Source organism: Poecilia reticulata, chromosome 12 (genome assembly GCF_904066995.2).
Source record: "Poecilia reticulata chromosome 12, P_reticulata-male-v2, whole genome shotgun sequence".
NCBI classification, from domain to species: domain Eukaryota; kingdom Metazoa; phylum Chordata; class Actinopteri; order Cyprinodontiformes; family Poeciliidae; genus Poecilia; species Poecilia reticulata.
Genome location: NC_088841.1, coordinates 11,735,593 through 11,761,034, shown reverse-complemented (window position 1 = coordinate 11,761,034; position 25,442 = coordinate 11,735,593). Strand labels below are relative to the sequence as shown.

The following is a 25,442-nucleotide window of genomic DNA, read 5'->3' as shown; positions in this document are numbered from 1 at the left end:
TATAAAGTTTTTTTTTACCTTTGTGAGAACCTACATACGTCAATGCTGCTGTTACACTTGAATTTTCCCACTGTGCAACATTAAAGGATATTTCTATTCTGCTACTTTTTTTAAAAAAAGTCTTTGTTCACAGTACCAGAACTTTGTATGTCCTTGCTCATCGTCTTTCTCTGATGAATTCTGAAAGCTTTTGAAACATGAGTTATGCTAACGGCTTCAACCTTGGTCATGCAAATGCTGCCATTGATATAATCATCTCTAAAACTATTCACGGTCTTCTGCCTACTCATTTTTAATTTGATATTACAGCACAATCCTGTTTTCAAGTGTATTCTTTATCCTACTTTTTTGATTAATTGTTGCTTTCTGTTTTTGTAGCTTTGTATTTAGTATTGGAGACTTCATGCATTTTATATTTCCACTTTAAAGTTAACATACTGCTTTATCACCCTTGAAATTACAGCATATAACTTTTACATATATAAAAAAAAGTTTTTGATCTTGTTATATACTGTATTTGCTATCACTGTCACTGTGTCATGAGTGTAGTATCAGACTGGGCTTCTCCCAGTGCTCCCACTACTAACACCACTCAGACAAAAACAACCAATCAGAGCCAGGATTGCACCATTCATTCTCCCCGTTTCTCTCTGCTACGCTACAGTTCCCTCTTGACAGCAGAGAAAGGCCACCGATGACGGCAGATAAACAACTTTCCTGTCATGATAAGTGGTTTCTCCCCCATTAGTACATTAAGCAGAATGTACACAAGGATGATTGACAACGCCAACACCTTCCTCCTGGCTCTGACAGGTTGTTTTAAACCGGGAATGGCGGGTTATTGCAGATGAATGTATTGAAATGAAAAATGGTGCAACAAAGTACCTACTCAAGGATGCTGAACACATATATATGCAAGCCAGTTTTCAGCTTTGGATGTGCTGTGAGGCTGCAATCATAACCCAGACACATGAAGCAGGGGCTGAAGGCACGGGCAGATTACGATCACGGCAGGCAGGGAGCAGGAAAAGATGACGGTCAAGAGGCAAAACAAGAGGTCAGGTAAATTATAAATGGTCTGTACTTATACAGTGCTTCATCTCGTCTGGAGGACTCTAAAGCGCTTCACACTGCATTCATCCGTTTACCCATTCACGCACACTCGTTCCTGGAAGCAGAGTCAGTCATTGTTTTCTGTAAATCTGTTCAAGTAACCCATGTGATTACAAACTCATTTCTTTAGCTTTTTTTATGCCATTTATAAAATGGAGCTTTTATTCTTTTCCTGAAGCTGACCTATTCAGCACAGTCAACTCAATCAGCACCTGACCAGAAAAATAGATTTTTTTCCTATTTCAGTTTTTCTAATTCAATTCAGCTTATGTCTTAATAAACCAACCTTTTCTCAATTCAGTCGGCACACACATGCACTGACAATGGAACCTGGAACCTTGTCGGACAAAGTACCCTTTTAATTTTTTTTATTTTAAAACTACATCTCGTTTCACTCTCACCTATTGAACTTGCAGACAGAAGGTTAGGGTCCGTATTTGACTTATCTCACACAGATTGCAAAAACATCTCCAAATGAGTTTGTTTTGGGTCAAAGCCTCATCAGCCGCAGTGAGAATGCGTTATCTGTTTTTCCGCTTTTCTTTCCTGCTCTTGCTCATGGAGCTGTGAGTAGCGTTTGTAGAAATAGCAATAGCGTGGCCGCTGGTCTTCAGATGGTCAAACAACTTGTTTCTTGTGGGGAACTCGTCGTTGCAGGTAACGCAGCGGAGGTTTATTTCCTTCTGGAATTGCAAACAGGGAAATCACACTTCAATTATTGCAACATTTTCAGCCACAAAGGAACTCAAATTTAGGACCAGAAAGAAAGATAAAAAAAAGGGCATCAGAAACATCTCAAGTGAACACAAAGTGACTATAGAAGACTAAACAGTATGTGAACTGTGTCTTTTTGTACGTACCTCAGGAAACTGCTCAGTGTGTGATTTGGTGTTCTTAGCCTTGTCTTTCCCACCTCCCTTTTTTCCTTTCGTCTTTTCAGAGCTGCTGAGAGAACATTTACGTGACAGACAAAAATCTAGTTATAAACTGCAGGCATGTGCCAGATAATATGTTGAAGGAAACTACACCGAATATTATGATAAGCAAATAGACTTTCTGGGCCTCATTCAGCATCTGATATTCTACATCCGGATGTTTTTGCGTTGATAAAATAATGTGTGAAGATTACACCTCTGCATTTTTTTTTCTAAAATTTTTTTTTTTTCAAAACTGTACAATGTACTGACATTGCTCATGTGCACAAAAGTTTGTTTTTTTCCCCACAGCCTCAGGAAACTCTTAGCAGAGTAAATTTCAACAAATGCCGTTGACAAATTGCAGTTACTCATCTTTGTAGAGTACTGAAATTTTCACTACAGTAGACAAAGTGAGACACTCAAGAAAACAGATTGTAAATAATCTGTTGTGGAAAAAAAGCAGCTGCATTTTGTCAAACTAAGAGGTTTTAGACAAATCTAAATCTAAAATAATTGGAAATCTAAATCTAAATTTAGATTTCCAGTTATTTTCCATTTAACCAATAACTTGAGACAGGTGTCCTTAAATAAGTAAATAATTTGCATGTTTACACGGGTATTTTGTTGGTCTGCACATATCGCTCATCAGAATAAAGTCAGAGGAGTCTGGCCGGGCTGCTGCACGATGTTGATCTGCTCAGATTAATCAAACCTAAATCTGTTCAGGCTCCTTAAGTGAATGCGCACCCTTTGATATTGAATGATAGTTAAAGCCACATTGCTGCAACAGCTATTATTTTTGAGGTTTTGTAGCCGGAGAAACCCCACATTTTGAACTTTTGCTGAAATCTCAGACTTATGCTGTTTAAAATGCCTTTTCCATATTTTTATGTTGATCTAAAATGACTGTTTTGCGGTATGATCTCAAAGTTGTTTAAGAAAACAACTTTAGGGACCTAACCTGACGTTTTAACGCTTTTAAATACAAGTCCAAGTATTTCTTTTAAGTCAATAATCTATATTCAGCTTAAGAACTCTGTAAGCTTTTCTAATGAGACATAATAAATTGAGTCATAAACTTTAGGTTTTTAAAATGAAGCCAGTATTGTGTCTGTGCCACAACATCCATTTTTTTTCTACTGAAGAAGCAAAATTCAACTCAGTTCTAACCGTACAGCCTTTTCCATGATGCCGCTATCTTTGTACTCCTGAGGCCAATTTCAATTTTCCGAGAACCTTTCGAAGAGTAAATAATTTTTATATATGAAACTACATGTAAAAGAGTCTCAATATTATTGCATAATTTTCATTTAATGTATGTTCAATGTTATTTGGTTTTTATTCTTTTATTCTTCTTCTTGGCTTAAAAACAGGAAATCGGAGAAGCTGATTTACTTCCCTCAAATCTTTAACAAATGACAGGAAATTCTCATTATCTTTGTTTTCTGAGGGGATTACAGTTCTTCTGTCTGAGCAAAAAGATGACATCACAAACTGAATAACATCCTAATGGAATATAATTGGACACTGTTGCTTGATGTGCACCACACAGAAAGAGAAATGTAGCCCAAAACTGCTCTTACTTGAACCTTAATAATGGAGAGCTGCTCATCAGTAGGGTCGCTATTCTGGGAATTTCAGGTAACAGCTGGATCAGAAAACAGACAGGGATTAAAGAAAAAAAAAGTGAACTGACCTTCTGACTTCTGCAGAGGGAAGGTCCTCCTGCTTTTCAGGTTGTCCAGGATTTTCTGAGCTTTCAAGGACTTCTTCCTCACAGGTGGTCTGTGTGGGTATCGTCTCCTCCTCCTCTTTAACCTCAGCGGTAGTTTGCTGTGCACAAAGAGAGCATCAGTGGGATGCCGTAAGCCTCAAGAGCAACTTTTGTTGTTAACCTTGACGCCTCCACACTTTCACTCAGAAGTAGGCAGAAAGTTTCCCACCTGTACTACTTTCTGCTGTTTCTTTTTCCTCTTTTGCTTTTTTGACAGCCTAAGGATGTGGAGAGAAAGACTTCAGTGAAATAAATAAAAGCTACATATTTACAGTGAATTGTCATACACAAACAACCGTGATCGCTGATTTTATTTATTTATTTATCTTTGTTGGCTTGTTTATGAATAGATTTACTTTTGCCTTGGCTGTTCCTCTTCTTCTTCCTCCTCCTCATCCTGCAGGTCATTTTCTTTCTCTCCATCCTCCTCTCCGTTCAAGCAGAATGAGTCGTCTTCTTCCTCCAACTGTTGCCGTAGCAACACTACCATCTCTCGGTGCTTTTTGGACTTTTCATGGTTTTTCATGCTGCAGAGCAGAAAAAAAAATGAGCAAAATCAATATTTGGAAAGAAACATGAATCCAAATCATAGATAAACAAAAATGTTACAGTTTAGTAAATATGTTTACCAATTTCCGCATTTCATTTCTTCTTAATGGTACCAGTAGGACCAAGAAGCAGAGATAGGGCTGCAATTGCTTTTTCTCAACTACATGCAACATGAACAGCTTCGCACCAACAGCAAGAAGTACAAAGATGGAGAGCTATTTATTTACAGCGCCTTGCACAAGTCCACACACAATATATGCTGTTTCACACTTTACAGAATCAAGTGTGACAGATAATTAAGTAGATCAAGATTGCTAAATGGAAGTTAAGCTTTTTGAAGTTATACAAAAATATTTCATAAATCTCCAAATTACTGCGAATTTATTAACCCTTGAAATGTGGATCAGTGTGCTGACTAAACGTCACTGAAATGAAAACCTGGACTGGGGAGGGTGGTACGTTTGCGTGGAAACTCACGCTTTATCCGATTTGAATGACTTGTCACAAGCTGGGCAGTAGAGATCATCGTAACAGTCGATGGTCGGGTCATCGTCGTTTGGCTGCGCAGCATCTGTTAGGCACAAAACAGCAAAAAATCATGCATGAGCCCTTTATTGCATCTTGACCCGTTCTTGCATGACTTTCACATAAATGTCATAAATGCAAACAACAAATTATTAAATGCATTTTAAATGGTCTTAATAAGAATGTAAGACAGATCAAGACAGATTTTACTGGATGCATGAGGTTTATAAGCAACACATCATTTCCTCCAGATTAAATTCCTCCTGCTGATAAAGATATATTGCATAAATATCTACCTGAAAATCCCCATTGGGATATTACTTATTAGGATTCATTCAAGTCTTTTCATATTCCTTTGCAGAAGAAGCAGCCATAAATTGGCTGCTTCATCATTTTTAGTTTTTATTTGAACCATAAAGTACATTATTATGTTCTCTAGGTAGCAAAGTTTTCAACAATTCGAAAATTGTGTTTAGGAGTGAACATATAGCTGTCATCATAATGTAATCACAGTCGGGGGGTGTTTCTGTTAGGTCTCTTAATTTATTAGTAGCTGCACTTTCATCCAACCCACTTCCCTTTTTTCCCATGTAAACCAACCACTTTGCATACGACCATTTGTGATGTGCCACCAAGAGCCAACATCATTCATATAATTTATTGTGTACGTTGTTTTCATCTACGTTTAACCGTCTTTCCGTTGATCATAGACCTGATTCCTGTTTCTGATCAACCAGTTGATCTATGAAATATGATAATCTACTGACTTTCCATTAATAATCAAGTTATTTTAAAATAACTGCTCAGAGACCAATATGTAATGATTCTATTTGTGTCTAGAAAATAAAGATACTCTCAATATACTTTTATATATTAACCTCGTTTTATAATAGGATATATTTTTGTCAAGTCTACTGTTTACATATTTGAAAGGCAAAACACAAGTCTGTAGTTTCTTTACCTCCGTTTCTTTCACTGTTTTTCTGAAATGTGTCCACATCCACCTCCTCTTCCTCACTCTCGGATGTGTCTCCAAACTCCTCTCCGTACTGAGCTTCAATCTGCTGCAGCTCCTTCTCCAGCTCAGACATTGCGGCCCAGCTCTGCTCCTTGTACTCCTCTGCCATCCTAGGGTGGAGACACAGAAAAACACTGAAGCAGGGACAGACGTAGAACAGCAGCTGCATTCGTACCAACACTTTCATCTCAGCCTACTTGGCTTGTTTGAGCTTCTGCTGTCGCCTCAGCTCCGCCGTCTTCTTGATCTTCTCGGCGTTCTGCTCCTCCACCAGCTTCCTGTGGGCCTGGACGCGCCGGTCCCTCTTACGGACGAAGGCCACCAGTTGCCGCACCAACTCATTGCGCTCCTTTCGAGCCTTTTCCCTGGTCTTCTTGTTCTCCTTCTCCATGGCCCTTTTTTCCCAGCGGTTGGATGCCTGCCTCGTGTCGTACTCCTCCTTCCAAGCAAAGTTTTTGCGAGTGCAGAAGCTCTGCCAGTAGGCGTAAAACACATGGACTACCTGTAATATGGAAAAGCAGGCTGGTTAGGAACACAAACTGGCTGCCATCGTTTCAAATTTGAATGTCAGGTGAAATCGATCCAAACTACTTCTCTGTATGTTTCTCATAGTTTCAGAGCGCAACTGGTTCATAACACGTTTCACGTCTTTCCCTGGTCAAAAACATGAACGTTTTTACGCCTGTGTAACTTGCAAAAACCCAGACTCCATGACAGTTAATGTGTTGTCAAAGTATTCACACCACTTAGCTTTTTTTCACATTTTATTGAATGAGGAGCGTTTTCAAAAACTAAACTCAGTTTAACAAAATATGCCAGAAATAGCTCATTACGACAAAGTGAAAACATCTTTTCATGCATTTTTTGTCAATTTACATCATAAGCATAGTAGCTAAAAAAATATTGACGCTATGACACTTAAAATACAGCTGAGATGAGTCCGGTTTCCACCAATCACCCTGGTGACGGTCAAGTTGGAATGATTGGTACAGCATATCAAAGCAGAAGCCAATCAAAAGAGAAAACTGACCTGATCCAACTGGCATAAATCAACACAAAAAGAGAAAACATCCTAAAATAGCTAATAAAAACATAGCCAGGAAGACATGAGGCCATGGGTGTGAATATTAAAAACAATGACTTAACAAGCCTAAATTACTTTTTTACCTCACTGTGAGACTCTCATTCATTTCAAGACATTTTAATGAAGCCACTGCAATGCTGATAACAGTCATTAGCCTAGACATAATTATCATGGCGTTCATATACGTCCAGCTCTAATTACATCACGGTGAATCTGCACAGTAATAGGCCAGACAATCCGAGTTTTAAAAGTTCTGAAATTGGGGTAAACGCTGAATGACGCAGCCTAAATCTGTCGCGAGCCCTTAAGGGCAGAACCTCGAGGAGAGCCTTGGGGACGGACGTTTCAGTATGGAGCTTACTGTATCATAATCGCTCTGAGAATCTCCAAAGGGAGGAAACCCTTCTTCCTCTTCCTCGTCGTCCATCCTGCTGTGCTCCATCTCCTCCTTAACAATGGACTCAAAAAGATTCCTGTAAACCGTGTAAAAGCCCTGGGGAGAAAAAAAACACCAAAGGAACAGTGAATTAGAAAATCAGGGTTCTGAGAGGCACCAGGAATTTCCTTTCCCACAGTTTAATGGCACTGCCAGCCTAAACATGGGATGATGCTGATGAAGGTGGGCGAACACACAGGGGAGAACATGTGTCGCTTCTGTCACGGAAACCTCTGCGGCAGATGCAAATCCACTTTTCCAGTTGATAAAACGGCATCACGGTCACAGCAGGTCAGCATCGGTAGAAGTGGAGTATTAAGAAGCCAACATTACACAAAAAGTTGATCAACATTCTGTTTGCCTTTTTTTTTTAGGTGGCATTTTAAAACATTTCCAAATATAAAACATTAACGTATCCAACATAATGTAGTCAGACACGCAACACTGAACCTTTATCATTGAAATCTTAACTACCCTGATCACTCAATCAATCATCCCCAGGGCTGTTAGCTGCCTGCGTTTCCACCGCAGGAACTCTGTATGGAAATTCCTCCTACAGTTTGCAGGACGTGATGCAGAGCATGTGAGGAGAAAGAACAATTTGTTTTTGTATATAACAAGTTATGATTTTCAGTAAGAAATCAATATGTTTTCGTTTCTCATAGCGACTTCAGTTTAGTCATTTACTCTGAACTTGATGCAACGGTGAAACTACCAGTTTTTAAAGATGCAAATTTTCACCCTAGAAGAGGCATTAAGAGACTCCATGACTAGAATAATAAGAACCTAATCTTCTAGAGCAGTAACTTTTTATAACAATGCTCACAGTTTGAAACAAAATACAATTCTCCTTGAGCTAGGAAACGATGTGTACCAAAAACGATAATTTACTAAATTCATCTCAAAACCCCTGAGTCCCAAACATACGCCAAGTTTCTTTACATTTTCTTTAAACACAAAAGGTACATGCTGACAAATGAGAGGTATTATGTGGCACAAAATTTGCCACTAATTTATTGAGATATGAACCAGGATCACCGGAATATCAGAAGTGCAACAAAATACTTAAATCCTTTCACTATAATTGTATTGCATGGAAGCCATAATGGAAACTCAACCAAGGACTATTTAGAGACATCCAACTTTAAGAGTTGAAAGTTTAGGAGTTATATTTCAACTGAAAATTAAATGAATAAATACATAAACCCAACTTCAAGTACAAACAAAGTGCACAAATAATGCACTCGCAACCAATCAGAAAAGCAGTGCACGTTCAGTCCAACACAGGATAATCTCAAAAGCACTATTTCACCACAATAGGCATTATGTGGGGTAAATTTCTGTATGTCAAGTTTTTACTGTGGTAGATGCAATGGGAACAGAGAGAGCCCCAGAAAAGTACCTGCAAATGGTTCCTGAAATGGAGATTTGCATAAATCTGGGTCTTTACAGTAGAAGCAAATTAAAATTAGTCTTCATATAAAAGTGAACCTCAGCTTAATTCAAAACAGTTCTGTAAATCACAAACCATTTTCAAAAATCAGACTATAAACAAAAACGTTTGCACTTTTTCCTCCAGGTTTCTTTATGAAAACAGCTGGTGAAAACATTAGCTGGATTTTTTATTATGCGTCTCTGTTTTTACCACTGATGGACAGCCAGCCCTGCATCTGGCCTGACAACTGAGATTATTAGTGTACAAACAATAAGCAGATGGGATTAATGGAAGAAGGTGCTCTCTGCTGGCCAATATATAGAATGCATTGGCATGTTTATAGAAGGAAACCAGTGATCGTATGCACTTTACCATTTACTACTTTATGCACTTTGTGTGCATAAAGGTTCAAGTACTTCACTTTCCATAAAGTAAAAGGAAAGATTGTAGTCTTGCTGTCCTATCTAAAACCCACACACAAGCGTTGAATTCTAAAGTTTTTGCCAACTTTAAAAAGAGAGGATAAAAAGAAGTTACTTTGACAACTAAAGTAGAAGGGCAAAAACAAGTGTAGGTGTCTCAAGGCTGATATCTTGTTTGGATTGATGGGATAAAATGTTTAAAGAATCTCTGGCTCTCCATTTACCAGAATTTGTCGACGAATTATAGTTTGAGTGTTTTGTGAACAAAAAAAGCAATGGAACGTACCAAGAATCTAGTATTCAGAGTGAAAAATGTCTGCTCTGAATGATATTAATGCAGTCAATAAGATTGGCTAATAATCAGATAATTGTCTCCATTCAAATTTTTGTGCACCTCATTCGTCAAGGATAAATTGATTTTTGTGTTGTGTAATTTTTGGTATGCCTGCCACCTCTGTTAGTTCAGCCGCTTGCGACAACAGGTTATTGTCACTGTACTGGATTAAGTCATGCAAAAAGCAGTGGAGTTAACTTGGCAAAGAATAATGAAGGACATTTAAACAGCGTAAGCAAAAAGTTCCTATTTAACTGCATACACATAATCATGCATTATTCTTCAGAGAGAAGAATAATGAAATTGTTCCAATATTCTTTACAAAGAATAATGAAGGACATTTAAACAGCGTAAGCAAAAAGTTCCTATCTAACTTCATACACACAATCATTGCCCCTGCAGCCACCTGATGCAAAAGTCCAAACCTTCTCATCATCTCCGTATCCTGAGTAGCATGTGACTGTGAAGAACTGCAGGAGGTCAATGCTGTCGTCTTCATAATCGCCGCTTAGGCCTCCTTTCAGCAGAGCTTCTCTGTGATTGTCATACCTGGTCCACAGGAGGAGAAAAGGTCGTCAGTAAGGGTCAAAGAGCTGCTGCGGCCAACACTCGCATAACCAGGAGGAGGGCTGAATTCACCAGGCTCTCTCCTGTGGATCGCTGAGGACATCGTAAGCTGCTTGAATGAGCTTGAACTGCTCTGCGGCCTCCTCTGCGTTCTCCAAGTTTTTATCTGCAAATTTCAGAGGAAACGCACACAAAGTGATATTTAGATGAAGTATTTCACCACATGCTGCTTTCCATATGTGAAAAACTAATTGCTCTCTGAACTCAGTATCTCCTTTTGCTACTTTTGGCAGAGAAAACTGCCATCAAGCATTTGTGGTTAGAATTGTCTTACATCATTTACTACTTGGTAAATGATGCAAGTTATTTCTTTTAATTAAGCCATACTGGAGGGTTTTCAAGCTTGACCGGCCAAAATTTCAATCCAATTTTTTTGTTTTCTTCTGAATGAGTTATAGATGCACTGAAAGTTACTTTTACAGGTCGACCGATCCAAGGAGGTTTGCTGCTCTTCCAGTTCTTTATTTATAGATGCCTCTTAATTAGGCTCACAGAAGGTCCAAAGCCGTAGAAATTATTTTGTAACCTTTTCCGACACTCTTTGTGAGCTTTCTTATCTCACTAAATTCTGTATCAGGTGGCAAAGTCCTTCAAAGTGATAGTAGAGCATGAATGAGTCACACTTTATATATGCATATGAATCAGAAAGAGATATTACAATGATCAGTGGGGTTTAATATTTTTTTCTGCTCTTCACTATACAGCTTAAAATAAGGCTTCTTGGTCTTAACACATTTCAGTGTTAAATAAATCATATAATCTGTCTGTCTCTCTGCAGATTATATGTCTCTGCAGATTATATGTTTCAGGTCAATAGAAATATTGACCTGAAACAAGAGTTGATTTAACTTCACATGGTGGGAGGGGTGGGGGGCCGTTTTTATTCATATTCAGTGTGTTTGAATTGTATGCAGTGAGTGATATTTTAATTTAAAATGCAGGGATATATACAACTGAAACTACACAATTCCCTTAATTCATAAAAACTATGTCTATTGGTGTCCTTTGGAGATTGAACAACTAATAAGTCACATTGTGGTCAGAGCAGATAACCTACATGGTTTAGATGCGTTTCTAGTCCATCACTGGAGTTTCAAATTGCTGAATTGCGTCCTCAGCATATCGTTAAATTCTACAAGAGCTGATAATAAACAATTTATTGATTTACCGATGTTGAAAAAAGGAAGCACAGGACAGGGTTGGAGTGGATCACATCAGACGTATACATTCAGGACACAAACATCTGGATCATGACATGCATGCAGCTCACCTGGGTGCCATTTTAAGGCTAATTTCCGATAAGATTTCTTCAGCTCATCGTCTCCCGCGTCTCTTTTTACTCCCAACACTTCATAGTGACACCTCATCGTCATGGAAACCGCCAGTTAGGGATAAGATGCACTGAAATTATTAACGTTTCCCTACACGCGGCTAATATTAGCATTTGGTTAACTGTTTCTCTTTTAAAACATCTTTAGTTTATCTTATCCAAGAACGGCAGTTCTCTTAAATGTAAGGATATTACATATTAAAATATAAAAACCGGTCCTTTTCGCCAACATGCAGCCTTTAAATAGGCTTAACTTGTGAATAATATTGCGGTGCTGGTTAACAGCCGGTATGCGTAGAGTGCTCTTCTTCGTCCTCGTCCTCTTCTTCTTTGCTGTGTAAGGCAGAGTAGACGCATCGAGGGTGTGTTGCTGCCACCTACTGTTCGTTATTGTCCAAGTCAACAATATTACCACACTCATTTCATCCAACGCGTCTCATTGACGTCTTTCTTATCCTTTATGAAAACTGAAATAATTTCTTCTGTTAGAAGAGATGAGAACAACATTAAAATGAATAGCAAATTTTAAAAAGCTTAACCAGACAAAAATAAATAATAATAATAAAAAAAAACATAAAGACAAAATAGCTGAACTTCTTAACACCTTGAATTACTTTCTTCTTTTTCTAAGACGTCAGATATTCCTGCAGTGCTCATTACAGAAAACTCCTTGCACAGTTTTTCTTCTGACTCTTACTAATTTTCTGTCAGTTCAGTACTATTTGTGTCTGTCAGCTAAGCACAAAATTACTCATAAACCTGGCAAAAATTATTTTTATTCAATTAAGAAGTTTTTTCAGATCAGTGAAGAGACAGATCTAAACCAAAACCTCATAAAACAGCTCATGAATTATATCTGCAGCTCAACTGGATTCCCAATAATATTATTTCTCTCTGTAAGGGCCCAGTTTTATAACCATTTGTAATTAGCAATTACTTTTTGATGTATTGCTGAATTTACATTAGGGCATACTATGCTGCTTTTGAAATCTTTTAGCTTTTAGATATGGTAATAATCAGGCTTGTCTGTGATAAATGAAACTGAACCAAAATGGTTAATCACAATTAGGTCATCATAATAATGGATCAGTTCTATTTTCACACAGGTTGGCTTGGATGACTTTATTTTAAAGAGAAAAACTTTTCCCCCAGCAACTGTTTGAAAGAAGTCTGTTGGGCATTTTCTAATTCCTAGGACTATCATGTCCTAACTGCAGTTGTAGTCTTGGGTGGGTTTATTTTTTACCCTTCTTTGAATATTGTATGGTCTAATTTCAGAAGTCACAAATGTATTTTTCCTTGTTAATATTCTGTTCCACTGTTTGAAAATGAACTTCAATGTTTCTGAAAAGGCACGTTAATCGACTTTCCAGAATGACAGCTGCAACTACTTTTCTGAGACTTTGCTATTGAATGTTTTCCTTGGCATTGTGTGCAACTGTATGCTTTAGGGCAGAACTGACCAGGATTTTATTCCCCCTATTAGTTAATGAATAGTGCAAGGAGTGTTGTGTGCCTGTTCAACACCGTTGTTTTCATTTTCTTTTAAAATAAAATAAGTAGCACAAGCAAACAAAAAAATGGACAATGTACAAATGAAGTCACTTTTCTGCAGACTTTTACTAAAAACCCAACGTTATTCACATATTCACTCATAAATTTCCCAATTGTGTATCTTACCGCATAACACCTTCAATTCAGGTTTCACTTGTTCGTGTTAATCATGTACCATCCGATATAATATTTGACTTGCGCCTCAGAAGTTATGGAGGTAATAGTTACATCGTGGCAATGCTTGGTAGCTGCTATGTTTAGTAATTTAGTGAGTCTAGTCAGTTTCAGTAAAATGTAACTTTATTAACCCTATAACATTGTGCGCTGCAAATTCAAACAGGATTTCTGAGCCCACAGTCTGTGATTTGCTTTCCAACATAAAGCATCACAATGCTAAATTAACATACTTATTTATTTACAATTACAAAATCTTCGCTGTATAACATGTTTTTAGGAAATTGATCGAAACGGCTTCAAAAGGCAGGTTACGCCTTTTTTATTTAATTGGATGGGCAGGGAGTCACTGGGGGATTCTTATTGGTTGATTATTAAAGCACTCACCTTAGCTCGGGCAGTGATTGGTTGAACTGCCAGAAGGAAGTCAAGTGTCACAACATTTAGGCTTTTAAGCTTTGAGTTCAGAAAAACGATCGGAATCAATCGAAAACACTTAAGATCATCATATATATTTTCATATTTCTACATTGTGTCTCGGATGAACCACCCTGGCGCGGATTAGGTTATCCGGCCGTGAATCCACCCCCGATCCGTGCCGAGGATTAGATATCGCCGCGGACTTTACCACCACCGCACGGCAGAGAGAGGAAAGTGGGACTTTATTGTTAAAGGCTAGCCAGCTAGCTTTTCAAAGCGGCTTGTTTGTGTGGGTATACCGCGGACCGCAGGCTATATGGCAACGAATTACGAGCCTATATATGGACTTTCAGAGGACGAGGTAAGCTTGAATTGTAATTAAGGTGTTATTGAAATGCAGAATGGAGTCGTTGGGTATTATGAGGGGCTGGGAGCAGAGATGGCTAACGATTAGCCGTGAGTGGAGCTACCAAGCCCTTACCCACGGCAACATTCCGCTGTTGTGTTCAGGTTGCTGTCAATTCCTGCCACTGGTCCCTCTGTCGTTTTGTCCACTTGCGTTTATTTCATAATAAGGTGTAAACTAAAGGCCAGCAAGCCACTTTGTGCTAAAGTTTTGAAATCAAAGTCTCCACTTTGTAACCTACATTACACCATATGTAACTGTTTCTGGGAAATCAATTTATCTTTCTTTTTTTTAATCTTTAGCATGAAGGGTTAAACCTACAAGTGAGACCTAAACACACCCTGCTAGGTAGTAATCACAGCTGTTTGATGGTGAACTGGCCGCTGAGAGAGTGAAATAGAGGCATGTACGGTCATATGAGGTCACTCTGACTGTGGACACCTTGTTGGCTTTAACCTAAAACCTTCAAAAACACACAGTGGTAATTATAGATGGAGTGCACATGTGATTATACATAACTACATCACAGTCACGAGTCTAGCAGAAGAGCATCCCTACTTCATGTACCTCTGACATTTTCAGTGCAGTCACAAGAATCATGGTGTATGAAGATTTTTTTTATTTTATTTTTGGCATTATTCTCAACTGTGACTCAGAATAACTGATGATTAGTCAAAGTTGTCACGTTTTTTAATTGTTGGTGCTTTGGGAGCTTATTGCGTCTGTTTGTGTCAAATACATGGGTGATATTGATTTTAAATTTTATCACAGTATTTTATGGCAGTCGTTGCTATGGTGACTGAAGTAGCAGTAAAAAAGTATTTTAAAATTGATTGCTGTCGTAGTTTCTGGCTATGTTTATCAGTGACTATGTTGAGAGCACTGGTCTAAATGAATGTATTGCTCAACAGTGCACCCATCCCATTGTCTCATGATTTGATTAGACCTGTTCAGTGATAGGATGGATAAAGGTTATTTATTTTCTTCTTCTTTTTTTTTTTAGGTCATTTCAGGTAACAGTGACTGATCAATGTTGTTGACCAGAGCGGTATTTGCTTGCCTGTTATGTTACGTGTAACTGCCATGCTGGCTAGTTCTGCATGCAACACATTTGGCCCGTTGGAAGGACTTTTCACTTCCCTCGATGCACATACTGGGGGTATATTTTTAGAATCTGAGATGCTAAACGCTGCAAAGAGGTGCGGAGACTTTGTGATGGACAGAAAAGAAAACGGTGAAAGCGTTGGTTAATCATAGTCGATATTATTCCTGCAACATTCAGCTGCATTATTGTGATTCCTAGAAACTGTGCAGGTGTACTCTTGACCTAAATTAATTGCCTCATCATTCCTGGTCTGACATCTAATCCTATAAGGCAGGGTTGCCCAAGTTCAATCCTCGAGAGCTGGATGCGTCTCTGCTCCAGCACACCTTAATTTAATGAACAGACCATTACCATGCCGCTGTAGACCTGAATGACTGTGGTTAGCGAATTCTGCTATTTGATTCAGGGATTTTAGAGCAAGGATGCAACTAGAAGCTGCAGGATGGTAGCTGTCGATTACTGGTCCTGGGCAGCCTTGATACAATGGATACTTCTGAGATGATTGTATTTTAAAATGGATATTTGTGCTACAAATGGTTGCATGAAATGTAGTGCATAGCAATGGGGTTGAACATCAGAGGATAGTTGTAGATGCTCAAACTCTTGCAATTTCTCTGGCATTTGGTTATCAGGACGTTAAACCACACAAACATTATAACAATTACTTTTTCTTTTTGCAGGATTTGAAAACTGAAACTAACTAAGCTCATCATTCCATGTTGATACCACAAACTCCCAAATGTCTAATTTCAAATATCATCATTTTGATATTAGTTTTTTTTTTTATTATATGACGGGAGGGAAATAATTCAATATTTGTTTACTGTTATATTCCTAGTAATTATAAATTCACATTTTGCATAATATTGAGTGTATTGGTTGGACTCTCGGCATTGCAGGTGTGATTGTGTGATTTGTGTGATTGTGACCAAAATTACAAAGGGTGCAGAAAGATGGGCGCATCATATTGACAGATTTGTGAAAGAGTACTGTGGAATGCCTGGTTTCACTGAAACTGATATTGTTATGGCAACATTCAAAAATAACACTGCAGTTGCATGATTTCCCTATATTGTGCAGCAGAAGGTCATTTAGATCTGCAACTTCACACAAATACCACCTCTCGGTATATTAAGTTTTAAAAATACCACCACACTGTCAAGGAAACTTTAAAATGGTATGGTGGCAGGAGATTTTTTCTGCGTTTTACCACAAAAAAAATAAATCAGAATAAATCTATGTTATTTTGATCCATGTTTGAATTAAACGTATCAAGATTAAATGTTGGGGAAAAATATTCTTGTTTAAAATGTCAAAATTTTAAACAAGAATAGACAGAAACGTCTTATCAAAATGGCTGCCACAAATTTCAAACAGTTCTTTTAGCTGTTTTTAAGCCTTTAGTACCTGTTTGAAGGAAAATTTAAAGTGCTTGATGTACTCAGCTTTATGGGTGTTTGGCACACTTTATATCGCCTCAATCAAACATCACTAAGTTAATTTGAGTGGTGTGGTGCATCTTAAATAAAATCTTAAATTAAATAATAAAACATAATGTTTGAGTTAAGCCAAATAGCTCGAGTGTGCTGCAGGTTTTGGGTATGGCAGTGAACAAATATAATGCTGATTGTTAAAAACACAAGCAAGAAAAACTGCACACACTGATTCAAATCTGTTAAGAAATGCTCTGGTCTCATTGCCTAAATACTCATCATATTAGATTAGCTTTTTCTTAAACCAAGTTGATGAAGAACACTTGCATATTTGGCAGTGATGCATTGCATAATTCAGTGCATTAATTGTAGCGCAAAAATAAACACTTTAAATTTCAAAACAACAGGTCCATAGAAAAACACCTGAAACAGTCTGGCCTCCCACTAGCTCCCCTTCATTAGAACTAGTGAAACCTCCACTGTTGGTTTAATTACAAAAAAAAAAAAAAGACAAAAAAACCTCTCGGAAAGAGATGAATGCAGATACTCATAGAACGATCTTTTTTTTTTGTTTTTTTGTTTTTGCTTCTGTTGTTGAACTTTATTCTTTCTCTGTTGTTAAGTTTGACCTGGAGTCAAGTCAGTACATCTGGCAGATTGAAATCTGTCATGGGTTTACAAAGTTATGAGATAATTTCCTCTGAAAATCAAATAAAGGTCCTCTGTCGTCTTCTTGTTTTGCAGCATGAAACGCGAGTGCTACGGGTCAAAGTTATTGCAGGAATTGATCTGGCGAAGAAAGACATCATCGGTGCCAGGTAACTGTTTTCTCGATGTGAAACATTTCACTTGAGTGCAATGATTATGGAGAACTGTCCATTGCACCAAGTTCAAGTAGTCTTATTCTCTGTCCGCTTAAAATTCAGCCTTTTAAACTGTTTAGATGAAAGAAATATTAGCATTATAACTGTAATAATGTGTGGGATGTATCATAATAAAAGTCGGCTATAAAACCAGTCTCAAGGCTTCAGCTATTGTGTTCAGCATCCTGCTCTTTGACTTCTAGGGTCTTCCTATTGTTTGTCCTTTCAACCTTGGACAGCACTTTGTAGCAATAAAAAAAAATTAGTTCGTAACAAAGACCTTGAACTTTCAAGTGTTAATCAATGATTACCTACTTCTCCCATCCTATGCATAATCCACCGTAGTTGCACGTTTTCTAGATGGAAGACTTTGACTAATAATTAAGCGTGCCATGTACCCTCTTGCATGTGAGAACGTGCAGATGTTAACTTTTCTTTGGCAATGTTTTGTTCATCACTGTCTTCCCGTCTGTGAACTGTGAAGTCCAATGTAACATTACACAATACACCTTCTGCAGATTTGTGCTCTGTACTTTGAAAGTGCTTATAACGTGTACTTTTTCACGTTTTGTTATAAAACAATGTATTTCTATTTTTTTTTTTTGAAACACAAAGGACTAGGTTGCAAAGGGTGGCGTGCATTTAATTTCAGCCCAATTTACTCCTAAATAAATGGAGTCCACCTGTGCATTTATAAATACAGCTGCTCACTGAAGGCCTCATAGGTTTCTTGGCGAATATTAGTGTACAAAAATAACTCCACGAAGACCCCGGAGCAGACCAAACAGTTTGAAGGATAACGTTGTGGAAAAGCTTAAAACAGGTTTCTGTTTCAAGCTGGTCCAGACATCCAGCTAAAGTATCCAATCCAGGAAAGCAATAATCAGTAGCTTCTTTCACGAAACAATCCACCTCTCAGCTGCCTCTGGCCGTTTATGATTCACGAGTTGAGATAAAGATATCCCTCACAGCTGTGAGTTCTCAGAAATTAAACCGGCACTTTTGGGCAACAGGAGGTGCAATGGAAGTTTCATAATCAGTACCACACATAAAATGAGTATTCCTATTCTGTTCTTTTCAAAACAGGAGTTGCAGATGAGTTCAGTGCAGCGATCCTGCTGTTGGCCAAACAAATGCTTTAAAGGAGCTGTAGTGTGTATTTTCCAGGCACACTAAGCCATTTTATAACACAATCAAGCCACTATTCTTCATTTGTAATAAAAAAAAGAAACTTTGCAATTTGATGCCTTGAAATTGGGTCATCAGATCATTGCAACTATGTGGAGTTTGCTGCCAGCCATGCAGGAAACGCAGCAAACCTAGAAGAATGTGATGTGGTCAAATCCAACCATGATTGCACCTTTTGTCCTACATTTAACACGCCAAGTTTGACAGTAAACAACTCACCTCATTTTGAAAGACATTGCAAACAGCGACAGTGGCAACATTATGCCTCTTGTCACTGTTGAGTAGTTAGGAAGATGGACTAAGGTCAGAATGGGTAATGCTGTAGGAAAACCTGTTGGACGATGTAAGATAACAAGATGGAGCTTCACTTTCAGCAGGAGAACATCCTAAACATACAGCCAATAGAAGGGTTTACATCAAAGCATGTTCATGAGTTATAATCCAGCTATTTTTTATTTTTTTGCTGGTTGCAGAGAATCACAACATTCATCAAAATGTATAACTAAATAGGTAACAGTTCAAAGGGTATGAATACTTTTTGCAAAACACCATTTCCAAGTCTGAGGTTTTGTATACGTCAGGCCGTTTGCTGATAGGAGTCTAACAATAACTTTGTGCTTTGATTGATTGCACATAATAAAACTTCAATCATGTGATAATCTTTAACTTCACCAGCTGCTATCAGTAAAACTACTTATGTTGTAAATTGAATGATGATTATAAATATGGTCTACCTGATGCAGGAAAGGCATCAGATGCACTGCTACTGCAAATAATTCTAAACAAACCTTAGGGATTCTGTTGTTGTTGTTATATTTTTTGTTAGTTCCTCCTACAAAGGACACCTATAAATGTCTGGTCTGTGACAGCTGTAAATGTTTGTCATGTGGTTTTAAAATTACTTAAATGTTAGTTGTCTCTTTAAATGTTTTTGACATTTTAAAAGGTGAGCAGCTTTAGTGTTTGAACTAGCAAACTGATCAGAACGAGGCTTAAAAGCTTTTCAAAACCAGGATTTGTCATAGGAGGAGTGCCTGCAGTGATACGGCTGCTTTTTTTTTTTTTTTAACTCCCTCGAAACTGCGTTGAATACAACAACAAACTATTAGAAGGCGGGCCAAACAATCCAAATTCTCGAATGCCTGAATGCGTCTGTACACGAAGGAGCGACGCAGACAAACGCAGCAACCCTGCAGCGACTGAAGGATTCTCAGAGGAGGCCCACTGAGTGTTGGCAATCTTTTTCTTAGATTAAAACTCTGAACACGAACATTACCAATGTAGAATAAGACATTAATTGATTTATTTATTTTTATTCTTGTAGTGTTTATATGCAGATAGATTTACTGCGCAGGCCTAATTCAGAATTAAACCTGTGCCTCTCCAGGGGATTACAGTAATGTTTTCTTATCTGACCAGAATGCGCCTCAGGGTGTTCAGCACGGGGCGAGCTCTTCCATGCTGGCAGCACGGCTCAGGGCTGGCTGTGGCCAAAGCTGAACTGTACTGAAGAAACGCTGAATGAGGTCTGATGTGTGGTGTGCTCGCACAGACGGTGCTGACTTGGCAGTCTGTCACCTTTTGGGAGACTCAAACGGTGCCAGCTTGTTCTTCATTTTGCTCCAAATGTCTCTCCGAAGCTGCTGTGTTGCTTCTTTAGTACGCAAAACTCTTGTCTGTTGTTTTGCTTATGGTGTATTTTAGAGGTGCTGATAAATCCTCCATAAATTGTATTGGAGCTAGGTTTTGAAATCCAGCTGCTCTTACTGTGTTGAGTTGAAGTTTCCTAATTCTCTACCTCTGCAGGGATTTTTATTATTTTTTCCCGCTATTAGAGGAAGGCAGGGAAATTCCTCCCAAAAGAGCTGAGATATTGTAGGCTTACTGCTAATGTTTAGTCTCTGTACATGACAGAACCACATAAACATGCAATTAGAAACTGTGGGGATCCTGAAGATGCCAATTAGCAATCAAGCAGCTGCACATTTGCTTATAAGGATATAGATTCAGCTCGTTTTCTTCCATTTCAGTGCTCCTCGTTTCCCTTGTTTTATCTTTTCTTTTTTTTATCTTGTGGATTTAAGGCAGCACTTTAGCTGACAGGAAGGACACACTTGGATTGGAATTTGATTTATTTCCAGGCCCAGTTGGGATGGCAGGTATCCTAATAAAAGCCTATCACGGCAAATCAGATTTAAAGCATACTCCCCGATGGTCTGAATTGTGTCCAAATCAAGTTTTGCTGAGCGATTGTAACTGGAAGCTGTGATTTAGAATCTGAGGAGCAGGCAGCTGGCTTCATTTTGACTGAAAATAGCAATTGGATTGTTCGCCCAAGTCAAGTCAGTATGCCGGTGATTGTATTTCTGCAACTGAAAACATTTGAAGTAGTTTGTTTTAGCTTAAAGGGTGTAAAATGAGGGCACAGTAATAGGCTGTTAGTGAGTTTACCAAATGTTCTCTCTACAAATGTTATCCTCCCACACCACAAAAATACAGTGTGGAGGATGTTTGTGTGTAAATTAGCTCTGCGTCATACCAAGTCATGAAGCCACTCTTACTTGAAGTACAAAGTGTTAATATTAGGGTTCTGACATATTGGTGATTATAATAGATTTTTAAATGACCAAAATGTCAAAGTTTACATCAAAGCGAATTATTAATAATGTAAAATCTTTTTTTTTTTTTTTAATATTAAGGGAAGATCATTAACCTTGGGTTACTGTTGTAAAACACAAAGATAAATATATAAAGGCTAAAGTTACTGGGGGATAAACAAAAACATTGATCGTGATAAACTGCCTCCTAATCTAGACAATGACATGAAAATATTACTTAGTGAGGGAGTTCCTGAATATTTTTGTTCCACTTTTGCCTTATAAATATTTAAGCTTGTTCAGTCATGTTTTTTTTTTTATTTCTGCATAGAGAACAATCAGTTTTATATTTATCACCACATTCTGTTCACAGTTTGCAGCCTATTTCATTTGTTTCAAACTATTTAGTAGAAATAGACCCAATGCCTATAAAAATATTTCAGTGACATATTTTTACAGCTGACTTTTCCCTCACTCATACTTGGATGTGAGCATACTTGCATCTGGATAAGCAAATGTAAAAAAAAAAAAAGTATACGTATAGTTCTGTGTGTATGTTTAAAGCAACTCTAAGCACATGTGATACTTTGAAGGGAAACAATCAATAAGTTTGTCTAAATAACATCTTGGGCAAGTAAAATCCCCTCCTCTCCCCTTTTTATTTTTTTGTTGTCTTTTTCTGCTTCCTGAGAATTGAACTCTGTGGTCCTGTGAATGCTCCAGCTCTGCCTCTCTAAGCAGATCTCACCTGAGCCTTCTGCCCTGTCAGCGCCTCCAAAGTCATATTACTCTCTTCGTACGAGTTGCGTGTTCACCTCAAAATATTTTGCCGTTTCTATTTTTAAAACCCCCGTCAATACGACGGTAGAGCCTTATCTCACCATTTCCAAAGCTAAGCAGTTTTCATATGCAGGTCGACTTTAGTACAGGTTGTGTGTGTGATCCTCAACTACCTGTTTGATGTGTCTACAGCTAATGATGAAGGACTAGAGACAGTTTAATACTAGCGATCCTCAAGCTTACAGATGTTGCAGAAGCGAAAAGCTCAAGATGTCTTTCAATTGTAATTTTTTCTAACATATATAACTGCTAAAATTGTGATTTTTTTTTTTTTTTTTTTTTGCAGTGATCCTTATGTCAAGCTTTCCCTCTATGTTGCTGATGAAAACAAAGAGCTTGGTTTAGTCCAGACAAAAACTATTAAAAAGGTAAGTTTAAATTGTGTCCCGTTGTGCTCTGCTTCCTCTTATCTCCTGTGTTACATCACCAGCCAAATTCAAAGGTTTTACGATATAAACCTAAAACACCCCCGTAAAAATTACCAGGTTTTTGCATGAATTAGCGGAATCATTTCATTGTAGAAGGGGGGGATAAAAAGCACAGGAAGGCTGCGGGAAGCAGTCCTCCCCTTTTTAGGTTTTGTGAAGTCTTCTCAGTTTTTTTGGAGAGAAGATATTTTTTCGCAGCAGGGGGAGCTGTTAGTTGACATTGATGTAAATGATGATTAGTGATGCTTTTAATTTCAAAATGATAAATCTTTATTTTTTTCCTTTGGTCTCCAATATAATTTATTCCCAGGTGATGTTTTTGTCTCTGAATATTTAGTGCATAATGCAAGGGGTCAAACTCTGAAATAGTAGCCCGACGCAGCTTCTCAACAATACAAATATTTGTCACATTCTTATAGATTGGCTTAGCCAGAAGCAATCTTCCAGGAAAAAGCCGCCGTAGGAGTTGGACAGCTCAGGCCTCCATGCAGGCAAACATATGCTGCCAGTGGCTATGATTGCTTTGTAGGATATAAATAACTTGACAATATTCTGCTATGTGGAGCAGAAAAGGAAGTATCAGTGCTTGGACTCTTCTGCGGGTTCTTTGTTTCTTTAAGTGGGACACCTCTGCCGGTTTCATTATTGTGGAAGCAGAGTGGATGGCTTGTGGCTGAATGATATAAAGCATGACTTAAAGTGGAGGAACATGACGAGACTAACGTCAGTATGAGCTCCAAAAGCACTGATGATAGGATGTCTCCTGCAGATTTAAACCTTTTTTTTGTTTGCATCACTTTCACAGCAAAAAACTGACTGTCAGAGAGCACTTAGTTCAATGGCACTTTTTGTCACAGTGTTATTACTGCAGTGAAATGTTTTGCTAATTAATTAGAGTAACTTGTAACTTGTGCCTCATTTTTGTGTGACTGAATCAGTTCTCAGTCTAATAAAATCTGTAATATGGAAGGCAGAAGAAAACAAGATCTGATTCATCTTAGAAGAAATATGAAAATGAAAATCTTTGAGACTTTATTTAAACTCAAATATCCAATAATTGCATATAATTTGATTTGAATTCTTACTCTTTAGAACTCCTGAGAGTCACTTGCACAGTTATGGGGTTTTAGTTTGGCAGAAAACTGGTCTAATCAGATATAAACTTTGTATTTCAGACCCTCAATCCTAAATGGAACGAAGAATTCTATTTCCGGGTGAGTTCAGCTTTTAAATCTCCTATGTTACAATTAATGTCCTGCCTTTATTACGACAACCCTTGTTAGCTTATTGTGTGATCTTTTTCACTGTTTTGTAGAAAAATGTATTGTGTGGATTAGTCCGTATTGGCTGGAGAACAATTGTAAAAATTAATTTTTATGTCTTGCCTCAAATGCCTTGACTGGGCCATTCGACCTAAATCATTACTTTTTAGCGTCACTCCATTTTTTTTTTGCTACAGGAATATATATTGCTTTATAACCTAACTGTGCTTTTAACCTATTCACAACTTTAGCCCTGATATGTCTAGTGTGTTTGTTGGTCTTCATGATACTGTTTGTTCACCAATGTTCTCTAAAACACCTTGCACAGAATTTTATTTACAGACATTGGGACACAATACATCTTTGTATTGTAAATACAAAGCAGCCCTTAATATTTTTGAGGTCTCTGTTGATAAAACATCCAATTTCCCAGGAATAGAATTGCAGGCTAATACCTTTGAATTTAATACTCAAAGGTTGTTTTCCATCAGATATAAATTTCTTTGAGACGTAGCGACTGAACAACTCCAATGACGTCGCTCATCACTGTCATTTTGTTACCAACACAGGTGTGCCCACAGAACCACAGGCTGCTTTTTGAGGTGTTTGATGAAAACCGATTGGTAAGGTTCACACTTCCTCCCTATTTATCATTGTTTTATGCTACCCTTAAAACAACTTATTAGAGCTTATATGTTTGTTGATGGCATCAAATGCTAAAGTATTGTTAATAGTAACATAGTCTTTTATGCTTTATGCTGAAATATTTTGGTATTTAGACACTGAAGTAGAATTACTCGTAGGACTAATTTGTCTGACATTGTGCTGCTTCTTTTCATTAATTTTATTACAAATATAATCGACTGTCTGTGACGACTTTTACCTTAATAAGTATGATCACTTTTTAGCAGTTTGCTGAGGCAAATTTATGCACTAAACAACTAACAGCTTGTTTGCTTGTTTCATTGCTCAGCTACAACAACGTCTGACTTTAACAGCTCTTGCATTCATCTGCAGTCAGATATCAACTTATTTCCTTCCTGAAAACACTGATTTCTTCCATATGTAAAAATACCCCAGTGGCAGGCCTTCAGTTGCCATAGCAACTATATAAATGTCAAGCAGTGCAGCAATTAGCATTGTAAGCAGGTATTAATGATAAATTTGATAATTCACGCTACTGTGTAAACTTGACCCTGAGGATATGTCTATGAAGCTGATGGAATAGTGAAGGGGTTTTTGACATAGAGTCTGGAGAGTAAGTGTATGACTAATACCAGGGTGATCTCCAATGTTTGTTTCCTAAATTACTTCCAGGATCTGCAACCAGGGCTTTTTGTTTTGATGAAACGGACAAAGTTAATTTGGACGTTCCGTTCCAGATAAGACTCGTGTACCGTCTTTCTGGTTCTCACAAAATAAGAGCTGTTGTACGTCGCTGGAATTACGCTGTAGTTTTCCCTTACAACTCAATCAAACCGGGCAGATTTTATGCCCAAATCTTCTTCGATGTTGGCTGACAAACTGGGAATACAGTGGTGCAGAGAGAGAACTCGTTGGCAACTCTTGTTATGAATAGCACACCTTTTTATTTATCCCCCAGTGCTG

At 37.9% G+C, this 25,442-nt stretch overlaps 2 protein-coding genes across 7 annotated transcripts in view; one reads left to right on the top strand and one right to left on the bottom strand.

The window, feature by feature from the left end:
- Positions 1–117: 117 nt before the first annotated feature.
- On the bottom strand, positions 118–11,943 carry dnajc21 (DnaJ heat shock protein family (Hsp40) member C21). Of its 2 annotated transcripts, none has more exons than XM_008424497.3 (12): positions 11,505–11,943; positions 10,247–10,340; positions 10,033–10,156; positions 7,342–7,473; positions 6,094–6,398; positions 5,840–6,006; positions 4,831–4,924; positions 4,161–4,331; positions 3,974–4,022; positions 3,727–3,863; positions 1,974–2,058; positions 118–1,796 (listed from the first exon to the last, which is right to left on the bottom strand). In XM_008424497.3, the coding sequence occupies exons 1-12, from the start codon at positions 11,605–11,607 to the stop codon at positions 1,635–1,637; spliced, it is 1,623 nt and encodes a 540-aa protein (XP_008422719.2). In that variant the 5' UTR covers positions 11,608–11,943; the 3' UTR covers positions 118–1,634. The 2 variants fall into 2 exon arrangements, with proteins under 2 accessions (XP_008422719.2, XP_081469793.1); XM_081613667.1 differs by having other exon boundaries at positions 1,974–2,055; positions 11,505–11,941.
- Positions 11,944–13,634: 1,691 nt separating this feature from the next.
- nedd4l (NEDD4 like E3 ubiquitin protein ligase) overlaps positions 13,635–25,442 on the top strand; it is a 45,757-nt gene continuing 33,949 nt past the window's right edge. For 2 of the 5 annotated variants that reach the window (XM_008424505.2, XM_008424503.2), the window contains exons 1-5: positions 13,635–14,073; positions 17,401–17,474; positions 22,431–22,512; positions 23,748–23,786; positions 24,404–24,457. In XM_008424505.2, coding sequence (XP_008422727.1) covers positions 14,029–14,073; positions 17,401–17,474; positions 22,431–22,512; positions 23,748–23,786; positions 24,404–24,457 — 294 coding nt within the window. In that variant the 5' untranslated portion in view covers positions 13,635–14,028. The remainder of the gene's footprint in view (positions 14,074–17,400; positions 17,475–22,430; positions 22,513–23,747; positions 23,787–24,403; positions 24,458–25,442) is intronic. The other 3 variants (XM_081613666.1, XM_008424506.2, XM_008424508.2) reach the window with 2 other exon arrangements.

Coding starts and splice junctions, on each gene's coding strand:
- dnajc21 (XM_008424497.3), bottom strand. CDS start 11,607: ATGACGATGAGGTGTCACTATGAAGTGTTGGGAGTAAAAAGAGACGCG. Junction 10,341..11,504: donor AGCCTTAAAATGGCACCCAG/GTGAGCTGCATG, acceptor TGAAATTTGCAG/ATAAAAACTTGGAGAACGCA. Junction 7,474..10,032: donor GATACGGAGATGATGAGAAG/GTTTGGACTTTT, acceptor TTTTCTCCCCAG/GGCTTTTACACGGTTTACAG.